This window comes from Microchirus variegatus (assembly GCF_963457635.1).
Source record: "Microchirus variegatus genome assembly, chromosome: 5".
Lineage (NCBI taxonomy): Eukaryota > Metazoa > Chordata > Actinopteri > Pleuronectiformes > Soleidae > Microchirus > Microchirus variegatus.
In genome coordinates this window covers 17,317,852-17,335,303 of record NC_139806.1, presented here as the reverse complement: position 1 = coordinate 17,335,303, position 17,452 = coordinate 17,317,852, and the positions used below count along the sequence as shown (strand labels likewise).

At 38.8% G+C, this 17,452-nt stretch overlaps 1 protein-coding gene across 1 annotated transcript in view; it reads left to right on the top strand.

Annotated features, from left to right (window-relative positions):
- Nucleotides 1-17,452, top strand: part of LOC310927289 (A-type potassium channel modulatory protein DPP6-like) — a gene marked incomplete at both ends in the record, with an annotated part of 78,937 nt that overhangs the window by 59,970 nt on the left and 1,515 nt on the right. The window contains 16 exons of the mRNA XM_083889583.1: nt 3,560-3,680; nt 7,393-7,547; nt 9,755-9,852; nt 9,976-10,102; nt 10,924-10,962; nt 11,106-11,213; nt 12,454-12,545; nt 12,642-12,689; nt 12,773-12,885; nt 13,599-13,646; nt 14,448-14,546; nt 14,643-14,712; nt 16,352-16,546; nt 16,622-16,676; nt 16,788-16,890; nt 17,012-17,067. Of these exons, the coding sequence (XP_083745709.1) occupies nt 3,560-3,680; nt 7,393-7,547; nt 9,755-9,852; nt 9,976-10,102; nt 10,924-10,962; nt 11,106-11,213; nt 12,454-12,545; nt 12,642-12,689; nt 12,773-12,885; nt 13,599-13,646; nt 14,448-14,546; nt 14,643-14,712; nt 16,352-16,546; nt 16,622-16,676; nt 16,788-16,890; nt 17,012-17,067 (1,527 nt within the window). The remainder of the gene's footprint in view (nt 1-3,559; nt 3,681-7,392; nt 7,548-9,754; nt 9,853-9,975; nt 10,103-10,923; nt 10,963-11,105; nt 11,214-12,453; nt 12,546-12,641; nt 12,690-12,772; nt 12,886-13,598; nt 13,647-14,447; nt 14,547-14,642; nt 14,713-16,351; nt 16,547-16,621; nt 16,677-16,787; nt 16,891-17,011; nt 17,068-17,452) is intronic.

Sequence of the window (17,452 nt, the reverse complement as noted above, 5' to 3'; positions counted from 1 at the left end):
TACAGAGGATATAAGAATGTGCACTATAGAGTTTCTTATTTCCTCTTTTTCTGCACAACCTAGGCAATCAAAAAAGATGTCTTTAATTTTCATCAGCTATAACATTTATAACACACCTGAGCAAAAAGTCCTCAAAATGTTTAACATCGGATTGAATTTGTGAAATTTGGATAATATGAATCATAACTTTGACTCAACAACACATAAGAAAACAGGGGGGGGACTGTGCACCTGCGGCACAGATCTGTTGAGCACTAAGGGTGAATTGACGTCCTTGGATTCAAAACAAGTAAAACAAACAGCTTTTCTCCCTCGACAGGGTATTTGGATGGACAATTACAATAAAATATGTTCCGTGTTCCAAACTAGCACTCCACACAGGTTGTTTTTGACGAAAAGGGATAAAAGACTCATCACATTTCTACTGACAATGCAAGACTGGCAGGATGCAAAGTGGGACAGGAGGTAGAATCCTCATTTATTCACTCTGTGCCAGCAGAGAGCTCATGGACACGTAGAACTGTTGTGAAACCACATCAGCGAGAGTTGCTCTGTGTCTGTTAACATGGGCACTTGAGTTTGTTTTGTACTATTTCACTGTTGTTTGCCTAAAGTGTGCGAGGAACAGCTGTGTCCTGTTGTTTTAAGGACATTAGAGAACTTTGTGAACCATTTTTAAACAAATAGCACCGGTTATTTAAGGAAGTATTAAGAAAATACTAGTTTTTGGTCTTTTTTAATAAGGATTAATTAAGGATTTGTTGACAGAGAAAATAAAATGATCAAATAATCCCTAATCTTTTGGTTTCCCCTCTTTCTTAAACAATCCAATTTCTTTCATTTTTCTCTTTGTTGACTTGACTGAATTTGTTTTGCTCGCTGCTCTCACGCGGCAGACATCTCAAAAGCTATTACTTAAAAGCTTTCCCCTCCTCCATAATTGCTTTTATGAATTTATTAGATTCAATTACAGATACGTTCCTGTGAGGAAATATGAACCTCACAAACATTAAGTGTTTCATCAGCATGTTAAAAAACAAAAAGGTGTGTGGGTGTCCGTGGCAACGCTGGCTGTGTGTGGTAAAGCATCAGATGTATAGTGAGAGGAGCATGGAGATGGATTGTGCCACACACCGCTCACTAAATTGCAGGCAATTACTCTACCATGACAGAGCAATCAGTGAGGCTGTGTCAACACACGCACACGAACACGCACACGGGCGTGCACACACCTGAGGAAAAGGTTATATTCATGCAAAATAAGAGGCATGAAGAGAAAAATATGTGACACACACACACTCATATGGACACTTGTGAACATGAATAACAAATCCTGCTTTTCCGAGAGCCACAGGTAGCACTCTTTTGACGTGACATATACTTTCACATCTCCACACTTACAATAGCTCCTTTTCTCCTTCATTTTCAGCTTTCTTTTTTGCTTATTCTCCATTTTCTAGTTGAAAAGATTTAAAAGTGAACGAGATTACCAACTTCTCGACAGATTATTCTAGTTTTCAGAAGTCGTTCAGGATCGGCTTGTGACTAAAAATGCTGGGTTTTCTGCCTACAATGAATGTTTGAGACGTCATCAGTCATTTGGAGTTAATATTGTGCCGGTGAATGAAGCTTTTTAGGTTGAATTTTGAGGATTTTCGTGGTGTCAGTCAAATAAGAATACTTTTTAAAAAATAGCATTCAATTTTTCAGTTTTATTCTTTGAAAGCTGTCACGGCACTTTTTTTAAAAACATTCACCACCCACCAGTTCCTCTGCTTTTCACTGCCCTCTATTGATCTGTGTTTCTCAGACGTCGATCCCAAAATATAAAACCTATATTTTTATAAAACAGCAGGCACAGATCTGAGTGAAAGGGTTAGCCACATCTTTCTCTTCTTTGAGGCTTCCATTTAACTGAGGGGGGGGGGGGGGGTGCGTTTTAGCTGCCAGTGCCGTCACACAGCGAGGGCTTCAGGTGCCACTCGATTCCACATTCATCTCCCATACAATGGAACCAGATGAAGCAGTGAAAGTGACAGTGGCCTGACAACAGGTTTTAAAGGTCCTGTGTGTGAGAATAATTGACATCTGATAGTGAGACTGTAGACTGTAAAAAAACAGACAAACACAGGACTCCTCCACCCTAACAGTACTGTGAAAGGTTTACATTTTATGTAACTAGTGCAGTGCCCGTAGGAAATATGCATTCCTATAGTGCGAGCTGAAGAAGATTTTTCAGTTATGGTAATGCATGATAAGGAACGTAAAGGCTAACATAATGCAAACAACCTCATTAGGCACAACGCAAATGTTTTCATTTTCGATTAGCATTAGCGTAGCGAGCTGTTGTGACTGTCAGCATTTGCGTTGTGCCTAATGAGGTTGCACAGTGTTTGTATTATGTTAGCCCTGCGCTAATGCTAATCGTAGCCTCGCTAGCTTACCTTTGGAAACAGGTTCGCCAAATTAGCCGCGAAGTAGTAGCATGCTTGTATTATGTTAGCCCTACGCTAATGCTAATCGTAGCCTCGCAAGCTTACCTTTGGAAACTTGGTTTGCCGTGTTAGCTGCAAAGTAGTAGCATGCTAATGGAAAATAAATATGTCCTTGCGTATTGGTGAATGGACACCTCGTCGTTTCAGTATAACACCATGTTCTGCAGTGAACCGTGTGAAAATGTCTCGCGTGATAAATCAGTGAAAGTTATAATTCCTCCAAAAAATTTGAAAATCAAGGATGCACACCATCGGGCCATGCTCAACCCATATCCAAAGTCGTAGGGCGATCTGACTAATGGTCAGCGAAATATGCCCGTCACAGACACACAGACAGATCGACAGACAGACAGACAAACAGACGCAACTTGCTTTTTTATTATCACCAGATATTTTCTCCGTCTATTTTTGCTGCAAACACGTTTCAGGCATCTCACGCATGCAGTGTGAACACGCCAACGTTAAAAACATCATAGATCGAGCGATGCACATGTCACGTGTCTGGCATGAACCACATGTAAACGTCCGCTTCCAAATGTGAAATGTAGAAACAAGAATATGTTGGCCTTTGCAAAGCAGAGCCCAAAGTACATATAAAAGGCTAAAACAAACGGGGATTATACCCTTATAAAAGCTGTTAAATGTTACACGCTGGGACTTTAAAATCCTCACACTCATCTGCCAGCGCTGTGTCTTAATTCCGACATGCGTTACCATTCATGATGCTGATGCCGGGGGCTTAAATCATTGTCCACCCAGAGGACACAGCATAATGTAGCAATAAAACCCGGAGAATAAAACATGTATGTCTCCAGTAATGTGTGTTTGTGTGTGCACGTGTTTGTAGGAGGCTGTGAGGACAAATATTGCGATTCAAAGATATGTTTTGTGAGGACATTTTTCGATCTGGTTCTCACAACATCAAATGGCTCAGGGCACAGATAAACAATTGTGAAACGCAAGATTCTGAAGCAAATCACGCCATGTTTCCCCCCTGCAGGAAATTAGAATTGCGTCGATAAAGAGAATAATGATGGAAAACTGCTCTGCATTTCTCTGTACAGATCTTCATATTTGAGAACAACATCTACTACAAAACAACAATAGAGAGCCGAGCCATCCGCCTGGTTTCCACTGGACAAGAGGGAGTCATCTTCAACGGCCTCGCCGACTGGCTGTATGAGGGTAAGAGTGCTCATTAGGACCAGAAGAGCGCCATATTAAATATGGACAAACGTACTTCCACTATTTATGTGCCCATTGAACATCTCACTTCAGTAACAGCGGCTCTGTTGAGGCTAATGTAGAACAACAAGGCCCAGATCATGGTCAGCATTTTAATTAATCCCAAAGGTGTTGGATGAGGTTCAGACCCACACACACAAAGACCGGGAAAACCGGTTGACCTTTGGTCTTTTCACTGAGGCGTTGTTATTTTGAAAAAGAATCTTCGCCGAGCTAGTGCAACACAACTCAAACAGTATAATATAATTATTCAAACACGAGAGTAATGTCACTGTTACATTAATGTGGTGAATGCATTGTCGTACATATTTAAATATCACAAACACTGAACAACAAATTAACCCTAATTTGGATCAATTTGTCTCATTAAACCGAATGATTAAAAATCCAATATAAGCTATGAAAACACCTTGAAATTACACGTGGCTTCATTAGGTTCATCAATGAGGTGCTAACATTCATAGCAAAGCATTAAAGGTCCCATATTATGCAAAATCAACTTTTTAATCATGTAAATCCTTATATTTGGGAATCTGGAGGCCCTATCAGTCGGCAAAGTGTGAAAAATGATGACTCACTCATGTTTTTGTGGTCCTCCTCAGTCTAAGTACAGGAGATAAAACACGCGATGTTGACTTCCACACTCATTGGGACGTCACAATGCGATAAATTCCTGGAATTGTTGTCTCGCGGAGCTCCGCTTTGTCCGTAAAACATGCGAGAGTGCTGGTGAGGGCAACGGCATCCGAAAACCGGAAGTCCACGGTGCAGCACAGAGTTCTACACAAACTTCCAGACTCAGAGGATTTATCTGTCCAGTGGATACATGTTATATATGACGGCAATGTGCCTGCTAGAGCCTGCAAATGATCACTATTCCAAATGCTAACTGCTGTTAGCTCCCAGTAGCCTTTGTGGCTGATTTCATTTCCTGTTCCTTAAGTTTTGTTTGACTTTTTTGGGACGGTGATTGAACTGCTGTGGCGCTTCATTCTTATGGTATTTTGACCAAAGCATGTCATGTTCATTAGGACACCAGGGAACTAGGTTAACTTGGAGAAATAGGGTATAATATGAGTCCTTTAAATTAAATTAAATTAATTAAAGAATGTAAAGTTAGGTGCTCCACAAAGATGTGGGGAACGGTAGATTTCACCTCCTGACACCACCTGTGAGCCACTATTGAATGAAAATATCGACCAAAGCAGCTTTAATATGAAGCCAAAGCAGAAATAAATCAACCACCTTCTCCTCCCAGAGAGTTTCGATGATTGTCTGCGTGCACGATTCATTTTTAGAAGATCACATCTGGCTTTTTTTTCCTCAGCGTCCCTCCTTCACTAAGCTTCCATACTCTTGTCTTTGTGTTCAGGCTATTTTAATTAGTTCATGTCTGTTGTGTAATCTTCTCTCTCAGCAGATGTTCAAAAGTCAATGTGCTTGTAATGAAATATGAGAGATTTTCTCAATACTGCGTACCTGACACAGACATTCCGGTCATGTGCCACTTGAATTTTGCTTCGCTTATAGATGTCTGTTATTTCCATTCCTCTGCAAGGTTTATTTTTTATTTTATTTAACAGGGACGATACATGCAAAATTGCCACAGAAAATGGGAAAATGTGATGCATATAAGACGTCTACCTCCAGCTAATTTTGCCCGTGGTCAGGCTTCAGAATAGAATAAAATATTCTGAATGCAATAAATGCAATTATACAAAGGCAGTGGGTAATACAGTGAATAAGTACAAATAAACACAGCTGCAGTTATACATTTCAGATTAAAACACAAGTTAAATTTAGCATTAAACATAGAATAAAGTACTGTATGGACAATGACTTGAGAGAAGTTGATGTTCACATTTCTGCTGCTGCATACAGACATGGGTGCTTTACTTACTAGGAAAAAAAACACCTGTTTCTGAAACTGTTGCATTATTTATGCTTGATGCATTCAGGATAATGATTGTGGAATAATTGTGCAACAAAAAAAAAAGAAGAAGAACTGCTGCAGGGTCGGTTTTAACAGCTTTTTTTGGGATTATTTCTTTGTTGCGTAGACACGACATTATGAAAGATGCAATCCATTTTCAAGGCTAAACAAAGATTCATAATAGCCATATTTTCCCTTTTTGTTTTGTGGATTTTTTAGCAGATAACAAGCTGTCGCATAAAAAACAAAGATCATATAGACATTACTTACTGGACTGTGTTGTTGTGGTGAGATATTATGTAGAGACCTCTGCATGTTTTTTGGACTGTGGGAGGAAAACGGTGAACCCGGAGAAAACCAACACACACACACTGGTACATGCAGACTCTTCAATAACTCCGTGGCCCTGCCAGTCTGTTTTCAACGCAGCATAATGGGCATGAATGAGTGTTTTTGTTTCGTACGAGTGGTTCTAGATCCAGTGCATCCTGTAGTTATGAAGCAGAACATACCAAGAGTTTTATTAAGTCCTCTGACCTTAACAAAAGGAAGGATTAAATGTTTTTAATGTCGAGCTTTCCCAAGAAAAGAAAAGAAAAAAGATAGTTATCAAGGAAACTGCGGGGGTGTTTCATTTGCAAAGGCCTTGAAACTGCAGCAAAGTATAGTTCAAGAGAGGACTTCTGTTCACAATCCAGCACTGAATAGTCTCCTCTGCCTCCTCTGACCCTGCAATAACAAACTTCACTTTATGAGTGCTCTGCAAAGGGAAAACATAATTATTGCCTGACAATGACGTTGAGCTGATCAGTTATGACCTCTCGTCTGGATCTCCACATAAATATGTGTGCATTTACTGTAACTGTACACAGGAGATGCGTATTCATTACGTTTTTCTGCCCCCTTCTGGATTAAAGTGTCTCACCAGTTTTTAACTGAAAGCTCACCTTTAAATAATCATTATTTTTGACTGGATGTTGATTTATTCCTGTCATCTTTGTCTAGGTTAGTTCCAAAATGTCAAATCTTACAGAGATCATGATGGAAAAATAAGGCTCGACTTTTGTTCTGTGACCTTTTATTCATACATAAACAAAACAAAAAAACTAAATGAATTAAGAAGAAAGAAAACGCCCCGCAAATGAAGTTTGTGGTTACCTGAACACGAACGGTAGAATTATTCTCTGACTGTTCATGATTAATGACGACGGCAGTCGTGCCAGAAAATCCAGCCTAACCATAATTTATGATTCTTAATTGTTGTTATTCATTTCACAAGCATTAAATCTTCATCAGCTTAGTTTATTTAAATAAATAAAAAATTTAAAAAACAACAGCCTCTGGTTTCATGTATTTGAATTCTATGACCGTCAAAAATGTTTAAATGAGTAATTGATTTATTCGCTGTTTGCGATGGGGCGTCATAAATCACTGTGGCTGTAAATATTAAACACGTGTCTCGTGCGAATGCCGACATGTTGTAAATGTCTTTATCAGTGTCACAGAAACGCCAGCTAATTTAAACACAGCAGGCTTTTTCAGCAAACTTTTTTTACGTGAAGTACTGCATTGTGATTACTTTGTTGTAAAACATGTCATGTAGTTTGTGTTAGTTACTGTGAGTCTTTTCTGGCTGCAATGACAACGACACAACAGTGTTCTGATCCTATGTCTTCTTCACATTGTGCATATTGTATTATGTGCTTGTTGTTATTTCAGAGGAGATCCTGCAGAGCCACATTACCCACTGGTGGTCTCCTGACGGGCTGCGGTTGGCCTACATGACCATCAACGACTCCCTGGTGCCCAAGATGGAAATCCCAGTTTTCACTGGAATGCCGTACCCTGCCAATCGAGAGTACCACTACCCAAAGGCAAGTTTTACAATCAGAAATAAGAAAGTGTAAAAGTAATTAGCCTCAGTAATTTGGTCTATTGATTATCCATCCAATCATCCATCTTCTACCACTTTATCCTCCACATGAGGGCCGTGGGGGGAGCTGGTGTCAATCTCAGCTGACATTATGGTGAAAGGCAGGGTTCACCCTGGACAGATCACTAGTCCATCACAGAGACACATATAGAGACAAACAACCATTCACTCTCACACCTACGGTCGATTTAGAGCAGGGGTCACCAGCGTGGTGCCCGTGGGCACCTGGTAGCCCGCAGGCAGCCAATACGGTGCCCGCGGGCTCACTTCACTTCACCTCACTTGCATGTATCCGTATGATCTCTCAGTAAAATATCTTTGATATTGTTTATAAAAACTGGTAATCGTTAGGAGTAAGCACTGGAATGAATGTGTATGCAGTTAAATGCATAATATTAATCATTTAAATGGTAAACAAACAAAAAAATATTATATATATATATATATCATTTCATCCATATTATTTTTTACCCTTGAGGTAGCTCTCTGTCTCAAAAAGGTTGGTGACCCCTGATTTAGAGTGTCCAGTTTGTCTCATTCCTCAATCTGCATGTTTTTGGACTATGGGAGGAAACGGGGGAGAACATGCAAAACTCAATGCAGAAAGGCTGGTTTATTGATCATATTAAACTTGTGCAGTGCCCGTAAGAAGTATGCATTCCTATAGTGGGAGCTGAAGAAGATTTTTCAGTTATGGTAATGCATGATAAGGAACGTAAAGGCTAACATAATACAAACACTGTGCAACGCAAACGTTTTCATTTTCCATTTGCATTAGCGTAGCTAGCTATTGTGACTGTCAGCCACGCCACTGTTAGCCCTACGCTAATCGTAGCCTCGCTAGCTTACCTATGGAAACAGGTTCCCCAAGTTAGCCGCAAAGTAGTAGCATACTAATGCAAAATAAATATGTACTCGCGTATTGGTGAATGGACACTTCATCGTTTCAGTATAACACCATGTTCTGCGGTGAACCGTGTGAAAATGTCTCACCCACCGTGAGGACAGCCTCTTCACTCCCACCTCCCCGCTCCAGACAGCGCAGCTGCTGCTGATGAGCCGCTACCTGCCAGCAAAAATTGAAAATCAAGGATGCACACCATCGAGATACGACCGTAGCCAGACAGACACACAGACACAACTTGCTTTATAGATAGATAGATGGGATTATAGATGTTATTTTTAATGTGAGCTTTATGTGAAGCCCTTTGTGTTACCGTTTATGAAAAGTACTATACAAATATAGATTGATTGATTGACTTATTTAGTTTATTTTTTATGTATAAAACCTACAAACAAAAAATACCCCCATTGCATGTGAAATTTCTATATTTTTTTATAGCGAAATGGACAGGATTAACTTATCAAAAGTAAAAGCACTAATTATGCAAAATGGTTCCATCAACGTTTGAGGTCGTAAATGGTTTCTTTAATGTTTTTTCTTTTTATGTTATAATGGACTGTACTGTATGTTGAAATCTTTGTCACATCTGGATATTAACCATCAACACATGAAGTTATATCTTAGAAAAAACATTTATTTTTTCATTTTGTGTAGTAGGAGCTTGGGGAAATGCAAATGCAATGCAGCAACTGGTGTAACTGATAGAACCTACTATCTGCTCTCTAAACTAATTATTATATACATACATATATAAACATGTATACATATATACACATCATGAATGCTATTAAGTATATGTCAGATGTATATCATATGTGGTATAAAATGTTGTAATATTTACATTTAGTACATGTAAGCATAAGTGCTGTCAAAGTTGACAAACTCTTCTGTGATTAACCTTCATATTTTGTTTATCAGGTCGTCACATAGAACACAATTAACAGGAATTATTTTTCAAGAAAATAAGTATGAACATGAAAAACGTTGCTTGGCAATAATTAAAAGCATAAAGTAATAAGCAAGCAAACAAAAAGTAGTGATAATCAATAAACACATTTAATCATAAATAAATGGATACAACACCCATTATTTAATCAGTCAATTAGACGTAGAGCAAATTTCTGTAAATTGACGACCTTTTTTAAAGTTTGTTTACAGCTGAAGACAACAGAGAGAGACAACTTCTCATCGTCTTTGACTGAAATCCAGTCTGACCTCTCTAATTTCCTCTTGGGCCATTGCAGGCCGGTGAAGTAAACCCTGTGGTGCACTTGTCCGTGGTGAGCCTCAACGGCCCTCTGCACACGGTGGTGATGAAGAAACCCGATGACCCTCGTATAGGGTGAGTGACGGCACGACGGAGCCTTGTTAAAGCACCAAAAATAGCACCGGAGTCATTTCTCGCGGTGGCGGACGGAACAGGTTAACGACACCGATGATGTATTTGAATCTTCTGATTTTCCAGGAGGGAATATTATATCACCATGGTGACGTGGGCCACCAACACCAAACTGGCTGTTAACTGGCTCAGTAGAGCCCAGAACAACTCCATCCTGACACTGTGTGAGGCCACAACTGGAGTCTGCATCAAGGTGAAACTTTGCAGAGTCTGAAATGTTAAGCCACTGGGGCTTCATGTTTGGAAAATGATGTTTCTGGTGATATCCTGTGTTTTCTTACCGTCAATGAACCTAATGAGAAAATGGATTTGACTCAGCAACAAGTACTTTTTGTGTTACCTTGTGCATCTGTGCCATAGCTTTATATATTAAAAACACCCTACACATATATATATATGTATTTTGGATGGGCAAGGAACCATAATATTATATGGTACATTCATGGAGCTTGATTTTCTACATGAAAATAAAAAATAAATCTTAGTCCCTTTCTGATCAAGTCTTTTTTTAATGACTTGTTGGGCTTCTCTCTTTCACATCACAAGGTCATGGATGAACCTGATGATGTTAACTTTCTTGAGATGTTCTGATTTAGTAATGAATTTCTAAATGTCAAACTTTTATTTTAAGATCCTCGGTGAGAACTGAGGAGCCAGACGCTTGTGACGGGTCTTTTAATTAGATTTTAATTCTTATTTGACAACACACAAACTGTACAGAAGAGATATGTAACCGAGATAATTAATCAAGTCTAACTCAAATCTACCCCCGCTGCCCCCTAATGTCAGTTTGAACTACATCTTTTACCGTGCCGTCATGTCTGTGACATTTACAAAATGAATGTATTAATTAAAAACAATAATTTGTTTTGCTCTCTTATCCTTTAGAGTGACATTAGGAACTGAATGCTACATTTTTTTCCCCAATTTAAACTTCCCTTCATTAGATGAATTCCTTTTTTATGATGTTGTTTTTTTGGCTTTGAACTTTTAAAGTCTCTTATTGTTTTTCAGAAACTTGAGGATGAGAGTGAGAGCTGGCTGCACAGACAGGTAGGTCATCAAAAACACTGCTCCCCTGTTGTTTCATTAGCAGTTGGTTTATGCTTTAAACGAGCTGCAGACACATTTTGGACACAAACCTATGCAGACTATGTTTACTTCATTTTTTATTGTTATTTCTCTCCTCTGTGCAGAACGAACTGCCACTGTTTTCCCACGATGGACACAAGTTTTTCTTCACCCGGGCAATACCTCAGGGTGGGAGAGGAAAGTTCTTCCACATCTCTATGTCCACATCCATGGTAGTTGTTGTTGCCAAATTATCAAGTCAAAAAACTGTAGTGTGTAGTCTAATTGTCTGAAAATAGTCGTAGAAGACGAGAAGCTTCACTTCTGCCTACGATGTAAAAACCCTGTTGTTGCTTCTCAATGAAATTCCTTCAGACCAGATTATTCGGATTACCGCGATAACACAAAGTACTTTTATTCCCATCACGCTTTTATCATTATTATTTCAGTCCATGGAAACGTAGCATCTGTGTGTCTCAGTATAGCGGTATTTAAAGCTTGTGTTGACTTTTACTGCACAAAGGAAATGATTTGTTTTCGTGTCAAGACGGAAAGAGACAACAACAAGACCGTGCTTATAAAGCGAGACGGCTGCACGTTGGAGTACGACTGAAAACACAAACATGTCAATTGTACTGCTCAAAAACACCTGGTCATTTAGCAGTTTGATGGGATAAACGCTTCTTGTCTACACTCTTAGAAATAAGGGTTCCAAAAGGGTCCTTCAACAAGGGCTGAGGTTCTACCTGGAACCATTCTTGGTAACACTAATGGATCCAGTAAAAAACATTTTGATCCAAAGAACCCTTTAAAACCCCTTTCCTGAATAAAAGGGTTTTAAAAATGTTCTTGGTGGAACCTTCCAAAAGGGTTCCAGGTGGAACCTTTATAAAAAGGTTCTACCTGGATTCAAACAGGGTTCTCCTATGAGGACAAACTGAAGAACCGTATGTGGTTCTACTTTGCACTTTTATTTCTAAGAGTGACCTGCATTGCTGTTATATACACACAAGTGCTCCCCTAGTCAGGTCTGATAGTATTGCTTGTTAAGCAACAGAGCCTGTTAAGAGAAAAAAGGTTGCCAATGATCAAAGTTTCAGTCTTGTAAGGTGGAGCAGTTACAGAGTAACACAGTTTGAATGTCACAGAGAAGTGCTCAGAATATTACAGTCGGAAGTTTATCCTCCTCTTTTACTTTCCCCAACATGATAATTGTGCAAGCATGGGACGAAGTTACATCATAGAGGAACTATACTAATTATACAGCAATGAATTGTAAGTTCAAAAAGGGGACAACACAAGATGAAGAATCAGAGAGTTCTCAAATAACCACAAAGACCAAACAGAGGCAGAATGATGATGAAAATCATCAAAGGTCAAAACACACTGCAGCTTTTAGGCCAAATCATAACAGAAATAATCTGACAGCACTTTTAAACAGTTTTACACTTCTTTTTTTTTGTCGTTGCTCAGCCGAACACAAGCACAGACATCCTTCAGTCGCTCACCTCTGGAGACTGGGACATCACTAACATCTTGGCGTACAATCATGAAAGGAACCTCATGTAAGACGTGGTGATATTTCTCGCTCAGTCAGAAGAGCCACTTCTGCAGAGATGACATTGTTATTTGCTGATGATTTTCTGCACGTTTTTTTCAAGATACTTCCTGAGCACAGAGGACGACCCCAAACGACGGCACTTATACAGGTAGGATTGAGTCGTTCATTTGGCAAAAATTGATTTGATTTTACGTTTCCCACGAGTGCCGCTCACGGAGTTTCATCCCACAGCGCCGACACAATCCCTCCGTTCAACCGCCGATGCCTGTCTTGTGAGTTCAAGTGCGGCTACATGGACGTTTCGTTCAGCCACAGCATGCAGTACTTCTTACTCAACTGTAAAGGTGAGCGTCACCCACCTCATATCTCTGAAGTCTAAGGTCTTTTTTTTCCCCCCAAGCCTCATTAAAGAATTCCTGAGAGAGGAAGTCTGCTGGGGTACAAGTGTAATTGAATTAGCAGTGCTCCACATCAGGTTGACGACTAATCGAACCGGACAGTGCCAGTGACCGCAAACCTAGAGCTGGATTTCTCTGATTATGCGCAGGATTAAATATTTGACCGTCATGTGAATATCTCTGCAGCAGACAGAGTAGCTTTCAAATGATTCAAATGGGAAGGAGGCAAAGCCCAGAGATTATCATCTGTTTACTACATGTGTTTTTTTTTGTGTTCTTCAGAGACACAACAACACTGGGCCACAACAATATATTTATATAATGGAGGCTGACTTATATAAAGGGGATGAAAAGTGCCAGAGGCTTCCTTTATTAATTGGATCTATAGAGAGTGGCTCCATTGTGAAGTGATAAGCTTGGTCCTCATGAGACAGAAGTAGATAATTAACTGAGAAGCTGGATGAAATGAGAGGCCTGTTTTCAAGTCGGTGGAAGATAAGACCGAGATGACTCCCGTAGAATACGTGATTATTTTTCATCACTGGTTTGCTGGAGCCTTTTTTTTTTCTCTCTAACTGATGTTTTTTTATGGTTATATTTTTTACTACAATTAGTACATTCTTGTTTGTGTTTTTTAACCCCTGAATTGTTTTTTATAGGCCCAGACGTCCCACATGTGGCTCTATACAGCACAGAGGACAAACTAAGTGAGTGATGTCCACATACATACATTTATATGTATGATCTATTTATTTCCTCCAGGTTTTTGTTTTTTAGTTTGTTGTATTACTAATTTTGATATACTTCTCAGATAACTGTGTATATATATATATATATATATATATATATATATATATATATATATACATACATATATATATACACACATATATACATATATATATATATATATATATACATATATACATATATACATATATATATATATATATATATATATACATATATACATATATACATATATACATATATATATATATACACATATATACATATATACATATATATATATATATATATATATATTTATACACACATACAATCACACATATACATACATACATACACACATATATACAGTATATACATATATATATACACATACACACACGCATCAATATACATATATATATATATATATATATAGATATATAAAATTGCACATAATACAGTACAATCCCAGCCCTTCCCAAGCACTTATGGGAACTACACAAGTGATGTCATTCTTCTTTCTTTGCATACTAAGCATCTCCTTTAAACATGAGATCCATGCTCTGTCTGGTGTATCCATTCAAATGCATTTTTATTTTAAAACGACTATACTCTTATACAAGCATAATAAACCCTCCTAACCCCATACGTCATCTTTAACTGCACACTCTGCTTCCACAAGTCACAAAACCCCTGCTCTACATTCACAGCAAACATGTTTTCTATTGATAGATTGAGAGATTATAACAAAGGGCCTGTCCTCTCTTTGACTGCAGAAGTGTTTGACGTGGAGACAAATGAAAGAGTGAACAACACGTACAACAACATGCAAATGCCCAAAGTGGAGTACAAGACCATCACCATAGACGACTACAGTACGTGTCTATTTTCATGTTGACTGGTCAGAAAACAGTGTGACTTGAGCCATCTGTCACAGTGTACAATAAGTTTGCTATTCCTGTGCGTTGCAGCCCTGACGATGCAGATCCTGAAGCCAGCTGGATTCGTAGAAACTGCACATTATCCTTTACTTCTGCTTGTGTACGTATGACTGCACACAGTACGACTCCTCCTCCAGTGATTCCTATGCGTCACTTCCAAATCGAAATCTGGCGTTATTTCAAAAATAGAAATGTGTAGAAAAGGTTTGGCCCTTGTGGAGTAACCCCAAATATTTGTGATTTTGTTCGTTTATTTGAATGAAAGCTGCGTTTAAAAAAAAGTTACTGCTGGATTAATTACTGAGAAGATAATGCATCATTAAAATAATTTCTAATTAATTAGCTGTCATTCAGCTGATGGAATCATTGTTTCAGCACCGGTCGGTATTATTCACTATTATTGCAGAAATATAGTATATTAAAATATTCTGTATATTAAATATTAGACATTAGAAAAGACGCTAATATTATTACACAACCCCTTAATCCTGAACATCCCCCAGTGGGGGACCCTGAGAGATTCTTTGTAAAGAATTCAGAAACAAGTTTGCGTGAAAAGTGAACCTTGAGAGAATATATTGATTCTGGGCATCAAAGTAAACAGCAGAATCTGGGGTGCTACAAGGCTGTATAAACCTATTTTAAATGTGACAAACAATGCTCAAATAACAACTAAAAGACATATTACTTCATATGGAACCACTACGTCAACCCACTCGCCGCATTTCTGAATCGCCGACACTTTTTGCAAAACACACTCCAAAAGCGTTACAGAGCATTACAACAGCCAAATAACAAAGACAACAGAAATCAGTTCACCGAACGTCAACTGTAACATTGCTCTTACCATGAAAAGTTGATTTTTCAGTGCAAACAAAGCACTCTCCAGTCAGCCTGACTTCCTGTGTTGCACTCAAAACATTTCGGGTGTCTCCAGCTGACTTAACGACCCCAGGGGAAGCATTACCCTATACAAAAGCAGCAGCCAGTCACATCCGGGTGTTCTGCTGCTTCTCATTGGCTAACAAAGCTTGTCAATCAAAATTTCAAGACGACAGCTCCCTTCTAAGGAAACCAACGAGGTGTCAATCATTCATATAGACCGATCCCGCTGAGATGCAGGCCAACAAAGAGAAACACAGCTCAATCGCGCCATCTGGTGTTCATTTGTGGAATGGAAAATACATAGAATTCTGCAGGAACTTATTGAACACTAATAGTGATATAAAAGTGAAAAAAGTTGTTAATTATTAGTATAATATAAGTAAGTAATAGAAGCAAGTATAATATAATAAAAGTAGCTAATTATAAGTATAATATTATAAATATGATTATAATATTAATAAGTAATACATGATAATACATGAAAATACAAATGGCACAGATGTTTCTAAAATGTGATAAATGAGACCTCGCCTGTACTTTCTGTACTAAAACCTCTCTAATTTTGTTCTGCTTCACTTGATCAAAACTTGCAGAGATGATGGTCACATGTTGTACTTGGATTCGATCTTAGTTTACGTACACAACTGCCACTCTGTACAAACCTAAAAACCCACAAGCACAGGTATACATGGCATATGTATACCTGTGCTTGTGGTGTTTGTACATATTATACATACTGTCCTACGTTAATGTAATGTAGGACAGTAAAGAACACAAACAGTTCTCAGCATTTGTGTGTGTGTATGGTATCATGAGAGGGATTTTCCTAGTTTGACTCAATATTTCCCCCACAGTGATGGTACGCCCGGTGGTCAGATGGTGACAGAGCAGTTCCAGGTGGACTGGGACACAGTTCTGGTCAGCAGCTTCAGCACCATCGTGATCCGCTTCGACGGCCACGGCAGCGGCTTTCAGGGAACCAACCTTCTCCACAAAGTCAGGAGGAAGCTGGGGAAGTTAGAGGAGCGGGACCAGCAGGAGGCGCTCAGGTCAGACTTCTCTACTGGACCTGTGAGCAGAAATTGTATTTTCTTCAGTTTGATTCATATTCTTTTATTTTTCAGGTTCATATCTAAGGAGCCCTACATTGATAAGAATCGAATGGGAGTTTATGGACAGGTAAAGAGGCTCCTGTGATTGTTATACAGCACCTGTATTACATGGAAATCACTTGCACTGTGTCATTAATTACACTTCATGCTTTATCATGTTTATGTTTGTTCTGTCCAGGCCTATGGAGGATATTTATCCACGATGCTTCTGAGCTCTGAAGAGTTTAACCAACTAAAGTGTGGAGCAGCTGTCTCGCCCATCACTGATTTTGAACTATATGGTATAAGGTTCTCACACTTTCATTTATGGATGTTTTTACGACTGATCTTTTGTAAACTTGTTTTTTGTTTTTTGTTTTTGTTTTCTCCCACCCCCCCCCCCCTTCCTCTTCTAAATTGCAGCCTCTGCTTTTTCGGAGCGATACCTCGGATTAAAGACAGATTCTCGAGTGTATGCGGTAAAGTCCCTTTCAGATTAGAATGTTTTTTTCTGACTTAACCTGGAATTTCAGGTGTATTTAAGTGTGATTGTATGAGGAATTGAGACATTGACTCAGAAACCATATAAAAAAAAAGGTTCACCCAATAAAATTGAGGCCTGCTTGAAGATACATCCTTTGAATATGACAACTTTTCCTGGCTGTAAACTGAAGATAGTAAACTACTCACTCTTCTGCACCAAGTTCTACAGGTTTCATTAAGAAAATCTGGATTTTTATCTCAAAAGGACACATGAGCAGTCTACTAATTTACTGTTCATCTTATTTCTAAACTCTTTCTATGATTTCCAAGCCATGCCGTTGACCTGTTGTCCCGTCACAAGATTTCAGTGTTTGTTTCTAG